Source organism: Pseudophryne corroboree, chromosome 7 (assembly GCF_028390025.1).
Source record: "Pseudophryne corroboree isolate aPseCor3 chromosome 7, aPseCor3.hap2, whole genome shotgun sequence".
NCBI classification, from domain to species: domain Eukaryota; kingdom Metazoa; phylum Chordata; class Amphibia; order Anura; family Myobatrachidae; genus Pseudophryne; species Pseudophryne corroboree.
Genome location: NC_086450.1, coordinates 489,269,922 through 489,288,688, shown reverse-complemented (window position 1 = coordinate 489,288,688; position 18,767 = coordinate 489,269,922). Strand labels below are relative to the sequence as shown.

The 18,767-nt window shown below is 43.5% G+C and overlaps 1 protein-coding gene across 2 annotated transcripts in view; it reads right to left on the bottom strand.

The window, feature by feature from the left end:
- LOC134945693 (guanylate-binding protein 1-like) overlaps window positions 1-18,767 on the bottom strand; it is a 328,447-nt gene that overhangs the window by 57,330 nt on the left and 252,350 nt on the right. The window contains exons 2-7 of one of the 2 annotated variants that reach the window (XM_063935137.1): window positions 15,224-15,339; window positions 11,449-11,647; window positions 9,496-9,626; window positions 9,306-9,415; window positions 6,772-6,965; window positions 6,053-6,301 (exon numbers count right to left, since the gene is read on the bottom strand). In XM_063935137.1, coding sequence (XP_063791207.1) covers window positions 6,053-6,301; window positions 6,772-6,965; window positions 9,306-9,415; window positions 9,496-9,626; window positions 11,449-11,644 — 880 coding nt within the window. In that variant the 5' untranslated portion in view covers window positions 11,645-11,647; window positions 15,224-15,339. The remainder of the gene's footprint in view (window positions 1-6,052; window positions 6,302-6,771; window positions 6,966-9,305; window positions 9,416-9,495; window positions 9,627-11,448; window positions 11,648-15,223; window positions 15,340-18,767) is intronic. The other variant, XM_063935138.1, reaches the window with a different exon arrangement.

Sequence of the window (18,767 nt, the reverse complement as noted above, 5' to 3'; positions counted from 1 at the left end):
GACTCTCCCTATCATAATAATGAGGATGCAAGAACCGAGAGAGGAGACAGGAGGGACTATTATCACTCTGATAATAAGTATACTCGTTCTATACAACAGCACAAAGGAAGGGGGGAATACAGAGAGGAGGCCCAGACAGATATCCAGACACAACATGCAAATTCAAGGGATTTTTTAGGGGCACGTCCAAAGATCAAAGACCCTTATCATCACCAGAGAAACACCCCAAAAAGAAGCAGGGATTTAAGCCCCGAGGTAAGAGAGGAGCAAAGCATGAACAGAAAAAATCAAAGAAGGGTATAGTTCGGTCCTCAGCTGGCATAAATTGTAAGAGAACTATTTTTAACCTGTCCAACAGAACTCTGAACCAATCAGAAATATCTCTGTTGGAGAAAGGTTTAAAATTCTCGCCAACCGATGAACCAAACATATTTGATTTATATGTCGAACTAAACCGCTATATCCGGGCTCTATGTCGCAAGAGATATTTCGCCAAAAGAAATCTCGAGCGCCGTGGAGATGAATCTTTACCTATAGTGTTAGATTCAAATGATGATGTCATGCTTTCCACCCTCGAAGAACTCTGGGAACAAAATCACACTGAGGAGGACATTGTCCCAACCTATAAAAAGATTTATGATGCACAGGAACCCAAACCTCTATTTAAATTAAAATCAGAGTTCTTCCCCATTTCGGCAAAGAGTAGTAGTATTGAGTCCTTTTATAAAATGACCCTAGAGGACTTCAAAGAACTGGTTGGGAAACAACAGAAATGTACTCACCACCAGTCCAACCTATCACGACAAGAGAGAAGGGCCCTTAAACTGCTCACTCAAGATACCACCATTACCATCAAAGAAGCAGATAAGGGAGGGGGGTTAGTTATAATGAACCAAGACGACTATATTAATGAGGCGCACAGACAACTGCATAATACTCAGTTCTATTCCATTCTTAGAACCAATCCAACCCAGCCCTTCTCACAAGAACTACGTACTCTTTTGGATTCTGTGGTCAGTTCGGGGGTCATATCCAGGGATGAATACCAATTCTTACTCCCTCTTTTTCCTGTCACACCCACTTTTTATTTTCTTCCGAAAATTCACAAATCACTCACTTCACCACCCGGGCGACCTATAATTTCTGGCATCGATTCACTCACCTCTAACTTATCCTACTACATTGACTCGTTTCTTCAGCCATGAGTTTCCACACTCAGGTCACATCTGAGGGACACGACCGATTTTCTTAACAAAATCCAAAATATTTCTTGGAAATCAGGCTATGCATTTTTGACACTTGACGTCCAGGCACTCTATACACACATTCCTCACCTTAAAGGCATTGATTCAATACGTAAACAGTTGTCCTCGGATGGAGACCTCAGTGTGGAACACAGACAATTTCTGTTGGACTGCATTTCCTTCATTCTTCATCACAATTATTTTCTTTTTCTGGATGTTTATTATTTACAGGTGATGGGAACGGCCATGGGGACCAGGTTCGCTCCCAGTTATGCAAACCTATACATGGGTGATTTTGAAGATCACCATGTGTGGGGTGGCACCTGGGAGGCGAACCTGGTTTTCTATGGCCGTTACATAGATGATCTTTTTATCATTTGGGATGGGGATTCTTCTTCAGCATCTTCCTTTGTTTCTTCTCTTAACTCTAATCATCATAATCTATCCTTCACTTACACCTATAGTCAAGAAAGTATTGACTTCCTGGATGTGACCCTCAGAGTTGCAAATAATAAGATTATTACTTCTAATTACACCAAACCGGTGAATACTGACTCGTATCTGCATTTCAAAAGTGCACATTATGCTCCCTGGAAACGTAATATTCCAAAGGGCCAACTAATGAGGTTGAGACGCAATTGTACTGAAACAGAAACCTTCCATACACAGGCGAACATGATGATCGAATCATTTAGACTAAGGGATTATCCTGAAACCATTTTAGCACAAGCCCTAAAAGAAGTCTCTAGCATGGACAGAAATGATCTTCTGACAAAACAAAAGGGCCAAAAATCCATTCAAAACCCCCAAAAACAAACTGTATTAGAAGATAGACAGTGTGCCTTCATCAGTAAATACAACAGATGCTCGGGACAAATTAAAGCTATTATCACTCGCAACTACAAAGTCCTTAGACAGGATAATATCCTTGGAAAACTATTACCAAATAATGCACGAGTGATTTATAAGAAAAACAAAACATTAAAAACTATTTTAGCGCCGAGTCATCTAAGAACGAATAATGCAAATAACAAAAATCCCAATTCAAGTTGGTTGGTACAGAGACCACCTGGTTTTTACAGATGCGGCAAAACAAGATGCACTATGTGTTCTTATATGCCAAGAAAAACAACATCTGTACAACTACCTTGTAATAATGAAGAATACATACTTCCAACGTTTACGAATTGTGATTCAAAATTCGTAATTTATCTCCTTAAGTGTGGTTGTAACCTATGTTACGTGGGAAGAACGATGAGACCACTTCATACAAGGTTTATGGAACATCGTCGCAATATCTTGAAGAACTGCACCACACATAGTGTCTCCAGACACTTTAATCATGTACATTCCAATAACCCTAGCAGCCTTTCCATTATGTGCTTGGAATATATAGAACCTACAGCTAGAGGGGGTGATCGTTTTAAAAAATTATGCAACAGGGAGGTTTACTGGATGTTGAAATGTAATTCTTTACATCCCAACGGACTCAATGAAACAATAGAACTCAACTCTGTAATATAATAGAAATATATAAAATATAAAATATATAAAAATAAATATAAAAAAAATAAAAAAAATAATACAATAAAATATCAACTAGTGGTATATACTCCTCCTTTCTTCTCTCTCTCCCTATATATATGGTGACACCATATGACTATTGATCTCTACATAATACTAAGTTTTGCTCTCCACTTCAGAAGTACCATCTGATATTAACAAAACTGTCCTCCTATTGACCTTACTGTGTGTTTCCCCTACCATCCATAAAAAATAAAAAATAAAAAAAAGGGAAATTTATTACCATTTTTTGTGACTATCATAGCACAAATATCATTATGTTACTTTGTAAATAAATGTTCTATTAACTCTATTGCATGTCTCCAAGTACATTGCTCCAAATTAGGATACTTCGATTCGTGCTTTAAATATGGGGAAATTACTGTTATATAGCTATATTTTTGACTTACAGATCTATGATAATATTGTCTATTAATTAATCTTTTCTGTGCCATTTTTGTATTACTTAATTACGACTCATATGGGCCAGTGCGCATGCGCGGGCTGCGGCTGGCCGTGCTCACTCTTCCCTGGCGACCCGTTGCCATGACGCGGCGCTCTGGCTCCGATCACGTGACGTATCACGTGCTCTGGCGTCACGTGCCGCCCGTCATGGGGGGGATCGCCGGGTAATTACGGTGGATGCGGGAGTGCGCACACCTGGCGCATGCGCACCAGGAATCAACATCTATACCCAACGTCAGACTAGTCATCTGACGTATGATAGCCAACCGCTTACTATTGGCAGATCATGTGACTAGTGTGGTCACATGATCGGACTGGAAGTTAATGACATTATGATTAAATGTAGTTTTCAACTGTTTACACTGCTCGTTTTTGGAAATAAATTGTTATATACACATGTGAGACCAATTACAATATGGATTGTGTGTTATTTTTACATTTTAGGACGGTTAGGTTGTAGTTACATAACTAGCATGTCAGGTGCTTGTGATGATACTAAATTGTTCAGGGTTTATAAGGAGCCCCAGGACAGTACTCTAACATTCACTCCTGAAGAAGCTGGGTGTCAACACCAGCGAAACGCGTTGAGTTAGAGACCATAGGACACATCCTAAAACTATCCTCAATCATCACTGGACTTCATCATTATCATCACCCATACGGCACAAATTGGACTGCATTTCCCTGGACATCCCTATCTGTGGAGAAAATTGGAGGTTTCCCTATCTGCCTGAAACGCCTGCATTGGTATGCTTAAAAAGGGACTTTTCTATACTCCTCTGCTATAATTATTCTCCAACAAACAAATTTACGGATATCATTCCAGAGGAAGTCCTAGCCGGGGTATGAAGTAGACTTTGTTGAGGAAATATGTGGATGTGTTCTTTCATATGATCATTTTAATTCTTAATCATGCTCTTCAAGCACCTGTGATTTTATGTTATCTGGTATTTTTTATTAAAATTTATTATATATAATTTTACACTTCAACCTACCGTCCTGAATTTATATTTATTTATTTATACATTCTTTAGAATATTACCTAATTATTATTCTCATTACTAACATTATTCTAGCGCTGGTGATTATTAATACTGTATGTAACTACTCACTGGATGGATCGCTATGAAGCGCAGTGCTCCGGTGGTTTCAATACATGCTCATTAGCGACTCATCCAGTGAGTATGCACCCCGGAATATAAGCACTACCGTTCCAGCCAAAACAGTGAGTATCCCCACATAGACTGTATATTAACCATGTAGTGTGCAAACTCACACACAGGAGCCAGCATCAACAAATGTTTTCGTGCTATATGTGTGATTACACACACAGCACAATAGATAATTACCCAGCCAAAAAAGAAGTCTGCCATTACCAGGTGGAGGATTACTGCTTTATTTATCAACCCATTGTGGCCGCAGGAGCTGCTACTAACTTACAGTTGGCGCGTATTACAAATTTGTATAAAGAATGCTCGGACACACAGTGTTATCACACCGCTTCTCAAGTGCAATACTAACAAAAGATGATTACCCCACCGCAACTTACATACAAAACATCTCAAATGTGTCTATAATCCAAGGATAGAATACACAGTTGCTTTCTGATTGAAACAGTTATGATTTTTTGTGACTTATTATGATACATTGTGATATTGTTCATGTTTTGAATATGTCATATTAAACACAAAAACTATTTCTCTGCTTCAACAGCGCAGTTTTTTAAAAATGTATATATACAGTATTGGTAGCTTTTTTTTAGCGCTGTTTTTTCTATATATATCCTTTATTGGGGTGTAGTATGGTATGCCGGCGGCTGCGCTCCCGGCAACCAGCATACCGTCGCCGGGATCCCGACCGCCGGCATACCGACAGCATGGCGAGCGCAAATGAGCCCCTTACGGGCTCGGTGGCGTGCTACGCGTGCCATGGTATTTATTCTCCCTCCAGGGGGGTCGCTGACCCCCAAGAGGGAGATAAAGTGTCAATATCCCGGCTGTCAGGATTCTGGCACCGGTATACTGTGCGCCGGGATCCCGACAGCCGGCAAACTGAAGACCACCCATTTTTTGGGCCGGCTAGACACAACTGCTTCAGCGAGGCAGTTACAATGTTCTCTGAGAGTTTCTATATTTGAGTTAGTAATATTTTTTACATTTTATTTCATGATTTATCTTTATTGCCTGTTCCTAATTTTTTATATATATATATATATATATATATATATATATATATATATATATAGATCTACATTATTTTTTGCATATTGCGTCATTATAATTTTTTTTGTCTATAAATTGTGAAGCAAATTTAATTTATTGTGTGTCCATTACGCAGTACATGTTAATATACCTCCAGGACACTGTGATATTATATATATTTGTAATATTATCAATAGAACCACTTTGCTATTTTATGATAACCACATGGAATGGACATTCTCTTATTTATAAATAGCTCATTACTGAGTAAGGAGGATTGCCCAAGAAGATTACTATAATACTATGGGGGGGCTCCATTTATCAATGAGTTTTAGCTAATTAAAACTCGTTTCATGTGATTAATGGTGCTCCAGCCAATCAGCTCCTAATGTGTTTGAAAAATGACAATAAGGAGCTGATTGGCTGGTCACCATTTATCCTATGCTACAAGTTTTAAATAGATAACACTCACAATTTAGAATGTAATTTTAATGTATTAGCCACATGTTTCGTTCTGTCCCAGATCACCCCCTCACACCGGAACACCCCGAGATGCTACTAGATTACCCATAGACTCACTGGGTCCGGTGATGGGTTCTCCTGGTCTTAATGGTTTTGCCGGCACTTCCTCGAGAATGAATTGGCAGAAGTTCTTTGTCTCTTTGAGAAACCCTGGTTGGAGCTGGGTGTCAGGCACGCGGTCCATGCGATTCAGAACTTCTTCGTCCGGGGAAGGGAGCTCAAATAAGAAACATTTGCGCTTGGGGAAATGGGATCTGATGGTCGCCCGCATCTCATTTTTGCTGTGTGCCTTCAGGGTTTTAACAGCTATAATAAAACACAAGCCACAAAAATGTAATAAGTTTTACAAACTCAGCTAATATGTCACAAAGCAGCATCAAAAACACATCCATACAATGCAGCACGGCAGACACTGGGGGAGGGTGCATGGAGCAGAAGGACCTCTTAGATCAGCAGCTGCAGGAAGATTTTCTTCTTGCAGCCACCCACACTGTGTATCTTACTGCAACCACGTCAGGCATGTGGTAAAGAAACTACCCTCGTAAGTGTTTGGCCCAGGAGTCAGGAACTACCATGTTCAGAGGGAATGAGCATGCATTAAACATTTAATATGGAGATAGAAAATGAACGATTTAATAAGAAATGCTAAACTCTAATATATAGAGACCGATACATCTCTGTGATGTAACAGGAGCTCTGAGTAACATTTTTTCACAATAGAGCTAAATTAAAAGTGAAATGACAGAACTTTAGTGATAATAGTGTCTGATACATACACGGTATATCCTTCAGACAATCCTCCAGATACTCATCAGCGCTGACTGCGCGGCCTCCCAGCTCTGATTTCAGAGTAAAGTCTCGCACAACCCAGACAAAGTGTGGGGCCATCCCGTCTTCTGAATCCTCCTGACCAACATCCTCCTCCTCCTGCGCATTTTGCATAATGCGCTGATGTAGCTCAGTAACAGCGCTGTGAGGTTGTTAAGGAAAGTGACAGACCTTATTATAAATATTACTTATATATGTTCTTTGTCCTGGACTTCCACCCTTAGTCTGTGGGTGCATAGGGGTCTTAAATTCAATGTTCACTCACTATATTGCACATAACAGGAATTGGGATCCCTTCCTTATGTACAGGGACATTATGATTCTGGCCCAGCTAACAGATCCTGTGCCCCCATGATTCCCGCACTGATCTCCCAGACACGTGACCCCCAGAGTAACAACAGAAGACATGGACTGGATGGCTGGACAAGAGTGGATTTCAGAGGGCAGCAATTGGATAGCAAATTCTTGTGACTGAATGGTAATCACAAATGGTGGCGTCCAGGATTACAGTCATCATTGGTCATTGGGGGACTTGTTATTTATTCATTATTTTGTCTGATTGTTCCTTTAGCTCAGAAAGTTGCTTTTCTATAGAATTCAGGCATTGATAATATGAATACTATATTACTGTATGGAAGATCATTGCAAGTAATGCTGAACTTCAGAGTCAAATCTGTGGTCCCAGTCCTGGTTGCCGAATCTTACCTGGGGCTGCTAGTAGCCAATGAGATGTTACATTTAGGGTCCTGGTGAGAGAAAGGTTGTGCCAGTGAATTTCCAATATACGTACACAGCTATTACCTATTACCAAGTCTTTGAGACCAGTTCAAGCATCATCTGTGCAGGGTCTGAATTTTTTTCATTCAACAAAACACTACTATAAAACACAAACATTACTAATACCAAACTATTAGCCAGATGTTACACCTGCACTGGGTCATCATTCCATGAGATCCTAAATGTCACGTGTTCATGCCAATCATCAGAGATCTGACACCTGAAGTGCTGCCTGAAACAGAGGCAGGGCCACCATCAGGGGGGGGACTGCAGGGACTATAGTCCTGGGCCCTTACAGAGATGGAAGCCTAATACTTCTACCTTCGATACCTGGAGAGCTGCACCAGGCTGAACAACAATGGGATGATGCGCAGGGAGGACTTCTTAAAACAAGTCTTAAACTGCGCATCAGCTCTCTGTGAATTGTTCCTGCCGGTCCGCAGCAATCCTCCTATATGTAACGTCACATTTATTTTCTATTTTTTTTCTTGGGGGGTGTTGGTGGGTGACCCTATCTGTTTTGTCAGTCTCGGGCCCCACAATTACTGATGGCAGCCCTGCAGAGAGGGACTTGCCCAAGCAGTTGGCATCGGGTCGGTCTTTTCGGGCCCCAGGAGTATAAGGGCCTTAGGCTGAGGGTCCCCTCTTTCCAGGGCTACCAGATTTTTTAAAATTGGCCCTGGAGAACTAGAGATATCTGACTTGAAAGCAGTGGTCCCCATCCAAGCCTGTTAATTGTTCTTTCCAGCCAGATATCTTGGGTTCTTTCTGACTTTAGAGTTTTTCTGAGGGTATATTCCAAAAGCTGGGAATTTTCCCATTTTTGGTGGACACTGGCAGCTTGACTCTACTCTTCCCAGAACCAGAGATATCAGCCTTCCAGCAGCTGGTCCCTGCTCCAGCTCCACACACCTAATTTGCAGTGTTAAATTTTCGTTGGTGGATTGCTCTGGCTCCTGAACTCTGATCCCCAGAACCTCCTGAAATGTGTCCCCAGTACCTCCTGAAAGGTGTCCCCAGTACCTCCTGAAAGGTGTGACTCTCTAGTTTTTTTTTATCCCATTCAAAGCTAACAAATATATTTTTAGGAACTTGAGATATCTGCTGTCAGGCAAGCTGCCCTCCCACCAGAAAATTATGAATATTAAGCCCACTCCACTATTCACCCCTTACCTATGTATTATTTACCCCCTACCACCCTGGAAGTCATGTACTGGGGCCCCTGCCTTCAGCCCAATGCCCTTTCTAAAGTTTAGCCCCACCTGTGCAGTAAAGGAGTAATTAGCAGAAATTACTGCTCCAGGTCCTACATGAAGAGCGGAAGATAGAACACCCCCCAGCCAGACATGCACAAAAATGCAAAATTCACTATTACGCACGCGCTGTTTACTAAAACTCTTTTTTTGCAACTGTATAAGGATCTGCGTCCGACTTAGACTCAAGCCCAAAATGTTTTTAAGAAGGGACTTTTTTCTTTTTTTGTGCTGGGCACCCTTTATTGAGCCATAAAAAAATTGCTACCCTCATCAATGGACCCAACGTCTCCTCACTGGAAGGAGCCAGACTTTGCAGCTCCCGTGTCACTGCTGTTGTATCACAATGTTCCTGTACAAAGAGCTGAAGTAAAGTGTCATCACACAACACGCAGCTCAGTAACCGGCCCTTACTGTGTTCTGCAGCTGCAATCTCATATAATAAAGGATACTGTAGCTTCTCCACGGCGTCCTGGTTTATTACATCTCTGCTGTTATAGATGACAGCGCTACTCATGAGCAATGCTAGAGACATGATAACTCGGTCATTCTGCTTGTCTCCCTGCAAGACACAAAGTGATAATGATGACACTGATGAGAGCCCCAAGAGTTTACCCCTCACGTAGGGTCCTTCTGAGATACCTTCTCCACATCGCCCAGGCCTTCTGTGTCCAGCAGGATCAGGGTGTGGCCTCGCTGTTTGGGGTGAGGAACTGATTGCATCCAGATGCCTTTAGTATTTGCTTTAACTGTGTGTCCCAAAGAGAAGCCACCTATGGAAGAGACCAGTACCGGAGACATAAACCCAGGACATATAGGCGAAGCCCTGGACCTATTATATCACTATTGCTGCTGCGCTGCACATCAGATATAACACGGAGATAGATGGCGGTACTCCAGATGATGGAGAATACAGAAAAGGGCGCAAGTAAAACATTACATTAAATTCAACTTTTCCAGCCGCTAAAGGTTGATGTACATACAACATAAATGTGAGGCTAGGTAACTATGCAGTAGGGCAGCGTTTTTAAACCACTGTGCTGTGGCAGTTCTCAAGTGTGCCGCCGAATCCAGAGATGCCGTGCCGGTGTACAGCCACTGCCACTAATTTAACTATTAATTTTGGGCAGCACTGGTCTCTTCTTACTCCAGTCCTGTGTTTGTTTCCTGGACATATGAGACCTCTCCTCTCTGATGTCAGTGGGACCAGATCTGGCTGCTGGTCCCTCCTCTTCCTGTCATCCGCTAATCATCATTGGATGGTGGCGGCTGCTATTGCTCCCTATCTCACAAGATGGTGTTAGTGTCAGTTACAGTATCCTGAATCAAGGGCTCGTCGCTCGGGGCGCGCTGACCGAATTACTGGATTTAGAGAAGATGGGTCACAGGAAGCATGGTGTGGAGCTGCTTGTGTGTCCTGTTGCTATACTGTCTGCACTAGCTCCCTAGGAGCACATGATGGAAGCTGGGCTCTGTACTGTACTGTCTTCCTCTGGGGGCCAATGTGTTTTAGTTTTGTATTCTATGGGGGACAGTGTGATTAATTGTTATTTTATGTGAGGCCAATGTGAGTTTTCTTCATGTGGAGTCCAATGTCATTTATTTGTGTTGCTTGTGGGGGCCAGTGTGATTGTTTTATTCATATGGGAGCCAATTGATTTGTTTTGTTTTTTTCTTGTGGGGGCCCATGTGTGCGTGCGTTTATTCTTGTGGGAGACTGATGGTGTGCCCTGACAATTTTAACATCTTGCTCAGCATGCCGCAAGTTCAAAAAGGTTGAAAATCGCTGCAATAGGGGAAGGAAGGAAGGAAGGAAGGAAGGAAGGAAGGAAGGAAGGAAGGAAGGAAGGAAGGAAGGAAGGGAGGGAGGGAGGGAGGGAGGGAGGGAGGGATGGAAGGAAGGAAGGAAGCATACATATGCACACAGGCCTGTAAGACTCATCTCTTCATAAAAGCCTATTGGTCCTCCTTAAACTCATTACTCTACCCCTCTGGCCATCCATAAATTCTCTATTCCAGTGCACTTTCCTGGTGATATATCTCCCTCTTTGATGGTAAGACCTCATGTGTAGGAACTTATTACCTCGTTCTCTCCTCCTAGCACTATCCCTACCTTCCAAGCTTCCCACCAGTGACTCTGTCCCTATCTGCCCACCCTCATTTAAGTACAAGTTTATTGAGTGCTTATATACTTTGTACCCCCCAATCTGTGTGACTTCACATTACAGTTACTATCAGTAGAATCCTAACCTTCATTTCGTCTATTTCTTTCAAATGACCCTTGGTTATATTGTTAAGTTAATTGATAACCTATGTATTGATGTATATCTGTGATATTTAATTTCTGTACATCGCTGCAGATGCCTCATAGCTCCATAGAAATAAAAGAAAATAATTACACCAATACCTACATTTGTTAGTATACTACCTCATGTTTCCATTTTGTCCCCAAAACTTTTAGATTGTAAGCTCATATTGACCTTCTCTGTCCTACTATGGAATATTATTTACTTGTAATATGATGCCCTTGATGTACAGTAGAGCCCTATAAAACATATGTAGACAGTAATGATAACAATAGGATTATATACTGACCTCTCCGGTGCCCTGATAACGTGTTCATCAGGAAAGACTTTCCAGACCGGTAAGGTCCTATGATGGACACCACAACCAGTGGCTGGGAAATCCTCTCCAGTATCTTTAAGGCTTCAGGATTCACAGACAACTTCTTACCAGCAGGATTCTCAATTAGACAGACGGGGGCGGCCATCTTTGGAATCGGAGCCATCATGACCTAAGGAATAATGTTAGCAACCCTAAGCTGACGTGTTAGTTTGTTGTGCAAGTTAGACAATTACAATTATGTTCCGAACAGCCCATTCTGGCTCTAAATCAGCCTCTCATCTTAGTGGACCAGTCATCTCAGAGTTATCTTCAAACCTTAGAGAGAAATACACTGGAGATGTTGCCGAACCAATCAGCTTCTGTCATTTTATAAAATTCTCTTTATTGCCAAGTTTATTTTACATATACTAGGAAATTGACTTGATAAAATTGGTGCATAGATAAAACCCTATAAAAAATAATTTTAAGACACAATAAAAATAAATTAAAAATTGAATGTATAGAAATATCCAAAAACAATAATTACACTTATAAGAAAAGAGATGATGGGAAGGAGAAAAACAAGTTCCATAATCAATAAGAGGCAGGCAGCTTGTTAATGAGCTCCACCGCATTGGGAAAAAAGCAATTCATATGACTTAATAGAGCAAAACCTTCTTCCTGATGGTAATCTCTGAAAAGATGATGACCTGGGTGGGAAGAGTTGGCATTAATCTTCTCTGTCCTCCTCCTGGTCCTAGAATGGTATTGGTTTGGGAGAGATGGCAGACTGCAGACAATAACCTCTGCCAACCGTATGATCCGCTGTAACCTGGCTTTGGGCGGGAAGTACTCAAGGGAAAATGCAGTAAAACCCCTATTTTCGGGAGTGTTACCGCATTTTCTTACGTATGAAGACCCGGCCACTGGGCTTACGTCGCCAAGGGTATCACCATCTTTTGATGGCGATACCCTATAGAAGCCTATGGGCCTCTTTTGCACCCGCCGCCGCCGAGCGCTGCACCCGCCGCCGAACGGTACACCCACTGACCAACGCCTCACCTGCCGACTCCACCCCCCCTCAACTCTCCCCTGGCAGGGTCCTGGTGCAGCAGCACGACCCCCTGCCTCATTTTCCCCCGCAGCACAGCCATTTGTCCTTACGGCTGCAGGGGGGGAGAAGGAGGAGCCTGGGGACTCCAAGCAAACATCAACTCCCGGGGCTGGGGGATGAAGGACCCAACAGAGACCCCACACAATACTTCTCACAGGTATCGCGGGGGTCTCTGTTACTGCATTGTGATGTTAATTGCATATGTTAGTAAATATTTAGCATCGCTGCGGTGGGCGGCGAAGGGGTGGCAATGTATTTTAATACATCCCAAACTTTTTCCTTTACAGTTGAGGCAGCGACCTAGATAGTGATCGATGAGTTAAGGATGAACTCGATAATGGGCGTGTAAAACGGAACCATCATTCTGTTGCAGGTTACATTTTTTTTTTCAGCTGTCTCAGGAAGAACATCCTCTGCTGGGCCTTCTTGGTAATTGAGGTGATGTTTTCCTCCCACTTAAGGTCCCTAGAGATTATAGTCCCTAGGAATCTGAATGACTCCACAGAATTAACTGGGAGGTCACACATAATAAGGGGGACCAGTGGCAATGGCGGCCTCCCCTAAAGTCTACTACCATGTTTACGGTTTTTTGGGCATTCAGCTCCAGATGATTCTGGCTGCACCAGGTAGCCAAGTAATCTACTTCCATTCTGCAAGCAGACCAACTCCCAATGGAGATTAATCCAATTGGGGTTGTGTCATCTGCAAACTTCAGGAGTCTGACTGGTGAATGGTCAGAGGAGCAGCTACTGGTGATGAGAGAGAATAGAAGAGAAGAGAAGAGGAGAAAGCACACAGCCTTGTGAACCCGAATGCTAATGGTCCGGGTCACTGAGATTAGTATACCTAGTCTCACATATCGCTTCCTATCTGTCAGAATTTGTAATCCTCCCACAGATGGACTCAGGAGCATTCAGCCTATCCTCATAGGTGTGCGCAGGGGGGGTGCCTGGTGCGCACAGACACCCCCTAATGTCTGACACCTCGATCTCACATGCCTGATGCAGTGATCGCCGAGCAGGCTGATTACTGTCCCCTCTGCGCTGCACCCTGTCAGAACTGCATTACTGACCGGACGCCTGGGTTAATCAAAGGTGCCACTGACACCGGCTTTCAAATTCCCAGCTCCACCTCCATGTAATGTGACGTGATTACGTCATGCTGCTCGCATGCCCACCCGTCACACCAGCCACATATACACCTCTCTCCTTGTATGCTATGCCAACACCAGCCACTGATGAGGAGCAGCATGCAGCCAGCGTTCCTCTTAGGAAGACAAATTCAATACTGGCAGGCGGCCGGCAGCAGCATTGACACGTCATTCATTTTTCCAGCAGCAGCAGCAGTACTAGTCTGTGACTGTCAGTGTCAGTGAGTGACTGACTTGTAAGTAAGCTGCTGCAGCTTGCAGGGGAAAGAGAGGGGGAGCCAGACCAGGCTGAGGAGGAGCAGTGTAATTGCAGTGAGTGCCATCAGGGGTGTTTGTTTGGTGCACACCACAACATCTGACAATGTATCTGCTTTATTAGGATTGGTACAAGGGTGGATATTTTATATGCGTTGACCATCAATAGATGGTGCTAGACACGCCCAAAAGGCTGTGCTAGACACCCCCCTCCGACGGTGCACCCCCTAATAAAATGTGCTGCGCACGCCAGTGCCTATCCTGAAGAATAGGTTTAACGATGGTATTAAATCCGGAACCAAAGTCTGATATCTAATAAGTGGAAATCTCAACAGGAAGTACCAGGTTCATTCAAACTAAACTGTAGGGGATGTGATGAGGATGGATTGAGCACCTTCCAACATGCCAAGCCATCCATATCACTAATGGAGACGATGAGGAAGAATATGGCATAAATTATATCTCCATCAAAAAATTAAAGAGTTCTATAACTTTTGAAACACCTTAAAAATTTGGCACGTGTTATTTTAAAGGGGCAGTGCAGTATAGTGGGATTTACATACTTTTTAGTTTTTAACTACAATCTTTTACAAACTGATTCATGTTATTATTTGGACACAAAAAAAGTTATATACATATAATATATACTATCTATCTATCTATCTATCTATCTATCTATCTATCTATCTATCTATCTATCGATCTATATATATATATATATATATATATATACTGTGACGGAGACAACATAAATTAGACATGGGTGTACACCTGCAGGCTTGTGGCTGGAGAGAATCCGGGCCAGATATTTCTTGAGGCCAGTGTTGAGAAGCAGCTGATTGCAGACACCTGCCAGTTGCTGGTAAAGGGGCTAGTGACACAGACAACATTGCTCCTGATGGTGGACAAGCTGCCCAGGCGATAGGGCAGGGGGTGGTTACAGTTAGGGGTCCTGGATTTAGGGTCTACTGAAGAATTGTGTTTGCTGTATTTGAAGACTCTGTGAACATTTTTTGGCTGTAAAAAAACTAAAGAACTGACATGTCCTGTGAATCTATCAACACCTTTGATGAGGCCTCAGATCTATATGTGTGCATGTGTACAGTTAATCTGTCTCTGATACTAGCCTGTGCCTCCCTAGCCACTGACCTCACCGCATGTCCCTGCTATATACATATCACAAGACTCAGCTGCTGGAAGCCAGGTTTGCATTATATGGTAAAGGGAATGATCTGGTTATTTCTTACCTTCTCCTTTCAGATGTGTCAGTGTTCCTCCTGTGTCTCCGTCCCAGCAGACCTATACTCAGTGTCACTGTATTGCAGCCTGTCTCTCACTCACCGACAGTCACTTCCACCCTGTTCTATAAAATGAAGCAGAGTCCACACATAGCGAAAGTGAAAGGAAAAATGACTAAGATCTAGCAACACAATGTTGTCTTCATAACCGTGTGCTGGTGCCAGGCTCAGATAATTATCAAATTATAAATGTGACATAAGTCTGAAGTAGTGAGGCAACGTGACAGACATAAATCATTTTGTAAAAAATAAGAATTTACTTACCGATAATTCTATTTCTCGTAGTCCGTAGTGGATGCTGGGGACTCCGTCAGGACCATGGGGAATAGCGGGCTCCGCAGGAGACAGGGCACATCTAAAAAGCTTTTTAGGTCACATGGTGTGTACTGGCTCCTCCCCCTATGACCCTCCTCCAAGCCTCAGTTAGGTACTGTGCCCGGACGAGCGTACACAATAAGGAAGGATCTTGAATCCCGGGTAAGACTCATACCAGCCACACCAATCACACCGTACAACTTGTGATCTGAACCCAGTTAACAGTATGATAACAAAACGAAGTAGCCTCTGAAAAGATGGCTCACAACAATAGTAATAACTCGATTTTTGTAACAATAACTATGTACAAGCATTGCAGACAATCCGCACTTGGGATGGGCGCCCAGCATCCACTACGGACTACGAGAAATAGAATTATCGGTAAGTAAATTCTTATTTTCTCTAACGTCCTAGTGGATGCTGGGGACTCCGTCAGGACCATGGGGATTATACCAAAGCTCCCAAACGGGCGGGAGAGTGCGGATGACTCTGCAGCACCGAATGAGAGAACTCCAGGTCCTCTTTAGCCAGAGTATCAAATTTGTAAAATTTTACAAACGTGTCCTCCCCTGACCACGTAGCTGCTCGGCAAAGTTATAATGCCGAGACTCCTCGGGCAGCCGCCCAGGATGAGGCCACCTTCCTTGTGGAATGGGCATCTACATATTTCGGCTGTGGCAGGCCTGCCACAGAATGTGCATGCTGAATTGTACTACAAATCCAGCGTGCAATAGACTGCTTATAAGCAGGAGCACCCAGCTTGTTGGGTGCATACAATATAAACAGCAAGTCAGACTTTCTGACTCCAGCCGTCCTAACTATATATATATATATTTTTTTAGGGCCCTGACAACGTCTAGTAACTTGGAGTCCTCCAAGTCCCCAGTAGCCGCAGGCACCACAATAGGTTGTTTCAGGTGAAAACGCTGACACCCCTTTAGGAAGAAACTGGAGACGAGTCCCAGTTTTGCCCTGTTCAAATGGAAAATTTTAATATGGGCTTTTGTAAGACAAAGCCGCCCAATCTGACAATCGCCTGGCCGAGGCCAGGGCTAACAACATGGTCACTTTCCATGTGAGATATTGGTCAACAGCATGGTCACTTTCCATGTGAGATATTTCAAATCCACAGATTTGAGCGGATCAAACCAATATGATTTTAAGGAATCCCAACACTATGTTGAGATCTCACGGTGCCCCTAGAGGCACAAAAGAACTGTATATGCAATACACCCTTTACAATCTGGACTTCAGGAACTGAAGTCAATTTTTTCTGGAAGAAAATCTACAGGGCCGAAATTTAAATCTTAATGAACCCCAAATTGAGGCTCAAACCACTCCTGTTTTCAGGAAGTGCAGAAATCGACCTAGTTGAATTTCCTTCGTGGAGCCTTCCTGGCCTTACCCACGCAACATATTTTCACCACATGTGGTGATGACGTTGTGCGGTCACCTCCTTCCTTGCTTTGACCAAGGTAGGTATGACCTCTTATGGAATGCCTTTTCCCTTCAGGATCCGGCATTCAACCGCCATGCCGTCACACGCAGCCGCTGTAAGTCTTGGAATATACATGGTACTTGCTGAAGCAAGTCCCTTCTTAGCTCCCCAGGCCCTTAGTCCTCTGTGAGCATCTCTTGAAGTTCCGGGTACCAAGTCCCTCTTGGCCAATCCGGAGCCACTAGTATAGTTCATACTCCTCTATGTCTTATAATTCTCAATACCTTGGTTATGAGAAACAGAGGAGGGAACACATACACTGACTGGTACACCCACGGTGTTACCAGAACATCCACAGCTATCGCCTGAAGGTCTCAAGACCTGGCGGAATACCTGTCCCGTTTTTTGTTCGGGCGGGACGCCATCATGTCCACCTTTGGTCTTTGCCAACGGTCCACAATCATGCTGAAAAAACTTCCCTATGAAGTTTCCACTCTCCCGGGTGGGGGTCATGCCTGCTGAGGAAGTCTGCTTCCCAGTCGTCCACTCCCGGAAAGAACACTGCTGACAGTGCTATCACATGATTTTCCGCCTAGCGAAAAATCCTTGCAGTTTTGTCACTGCCCTCCTGCTTCTTGTGCCGCCCTTTCTGTTTACGTGGGCGACTGCCGTGATGTTATCCCACTGGATCAATACCGGCTGACCTTGAAGCAGAGGTCTTGCTAAGTTTGGAGCATTATATATTTGCTCTAAGCTTATTTATGCGGAGAGAATTCTCCAGACTTAATCACACTTCCCTGGAAATTTTTTCCCTGTGTGACTGTTCCCCAGCCTCTCAGGCTGGCCTCCGTGGTCACCGACATCCAATCCTGAATGCCGAATCTGCGGCCCTCTAGAAGATGAGCACTCTGTAATCACCACAGGAGAGACACCCTTGTCCTTGGATATAGGGTTATCCGCTGATGCATCTGAGGATGCGATCCGGACCATTTGTCCAGCAGATCCCATTGAAGAGTTCTTGCGGGAAATCTGCCGAATGGAATTGCTTCGTAATAAGCCACCATTTTTACCAGGACTCTTGTGCAATGATGCACTGACACTTTTCCTAGTTTTAGGAGGATCCCGATTAGCTCGGATAACTCCCTGGCTTTCTCCACTGGGAGAAACACGTTTTTCTGGACTGTGTCCAGAATCATCCCTAGGAACAGTAGACGTGTCGTCGGAAAAGACTGCGATTTTGGAATATTTAGAATCCACTCGTGCTGTCGTAGCACTACTTAAGATAGTGCTACTCCGACCTCCAACTGTTCTCTGGACCTTGCCCTTATCAGGAAAGCGTCCATGTTTCTTTTAAAGAAAATTCATCATTCCGGCCATTACCTTGGTAAAGACCCGGGGCGCCGTGGATAATCCAAACGGCAGCGTCTGAACTGATAGTGACAGTTCTGTACCAGGAACCTGAAGTACCCTTGGTGAGAAGGGCAAATTTGGACCTGTAGGTAAGCGTCCCTGATATCCAGTGACACCATATCGTCCCCTTCTTCCTGGTTCGCTATCACTGCTCCGAGTGACTCCATCTTGATTTGAACGCTTGTATGTAAGTGTTCAAATATTTCAGATCTCACCGAGCCGGTTGGCTTCAGTACCACAATATAGTGTGGAATACTACCCCCTTCTGTAAGAGGGGTACTTTGATTATCACCTGCTGGGAATACAGCCTGTGAATTGTGTGAGGGGGAG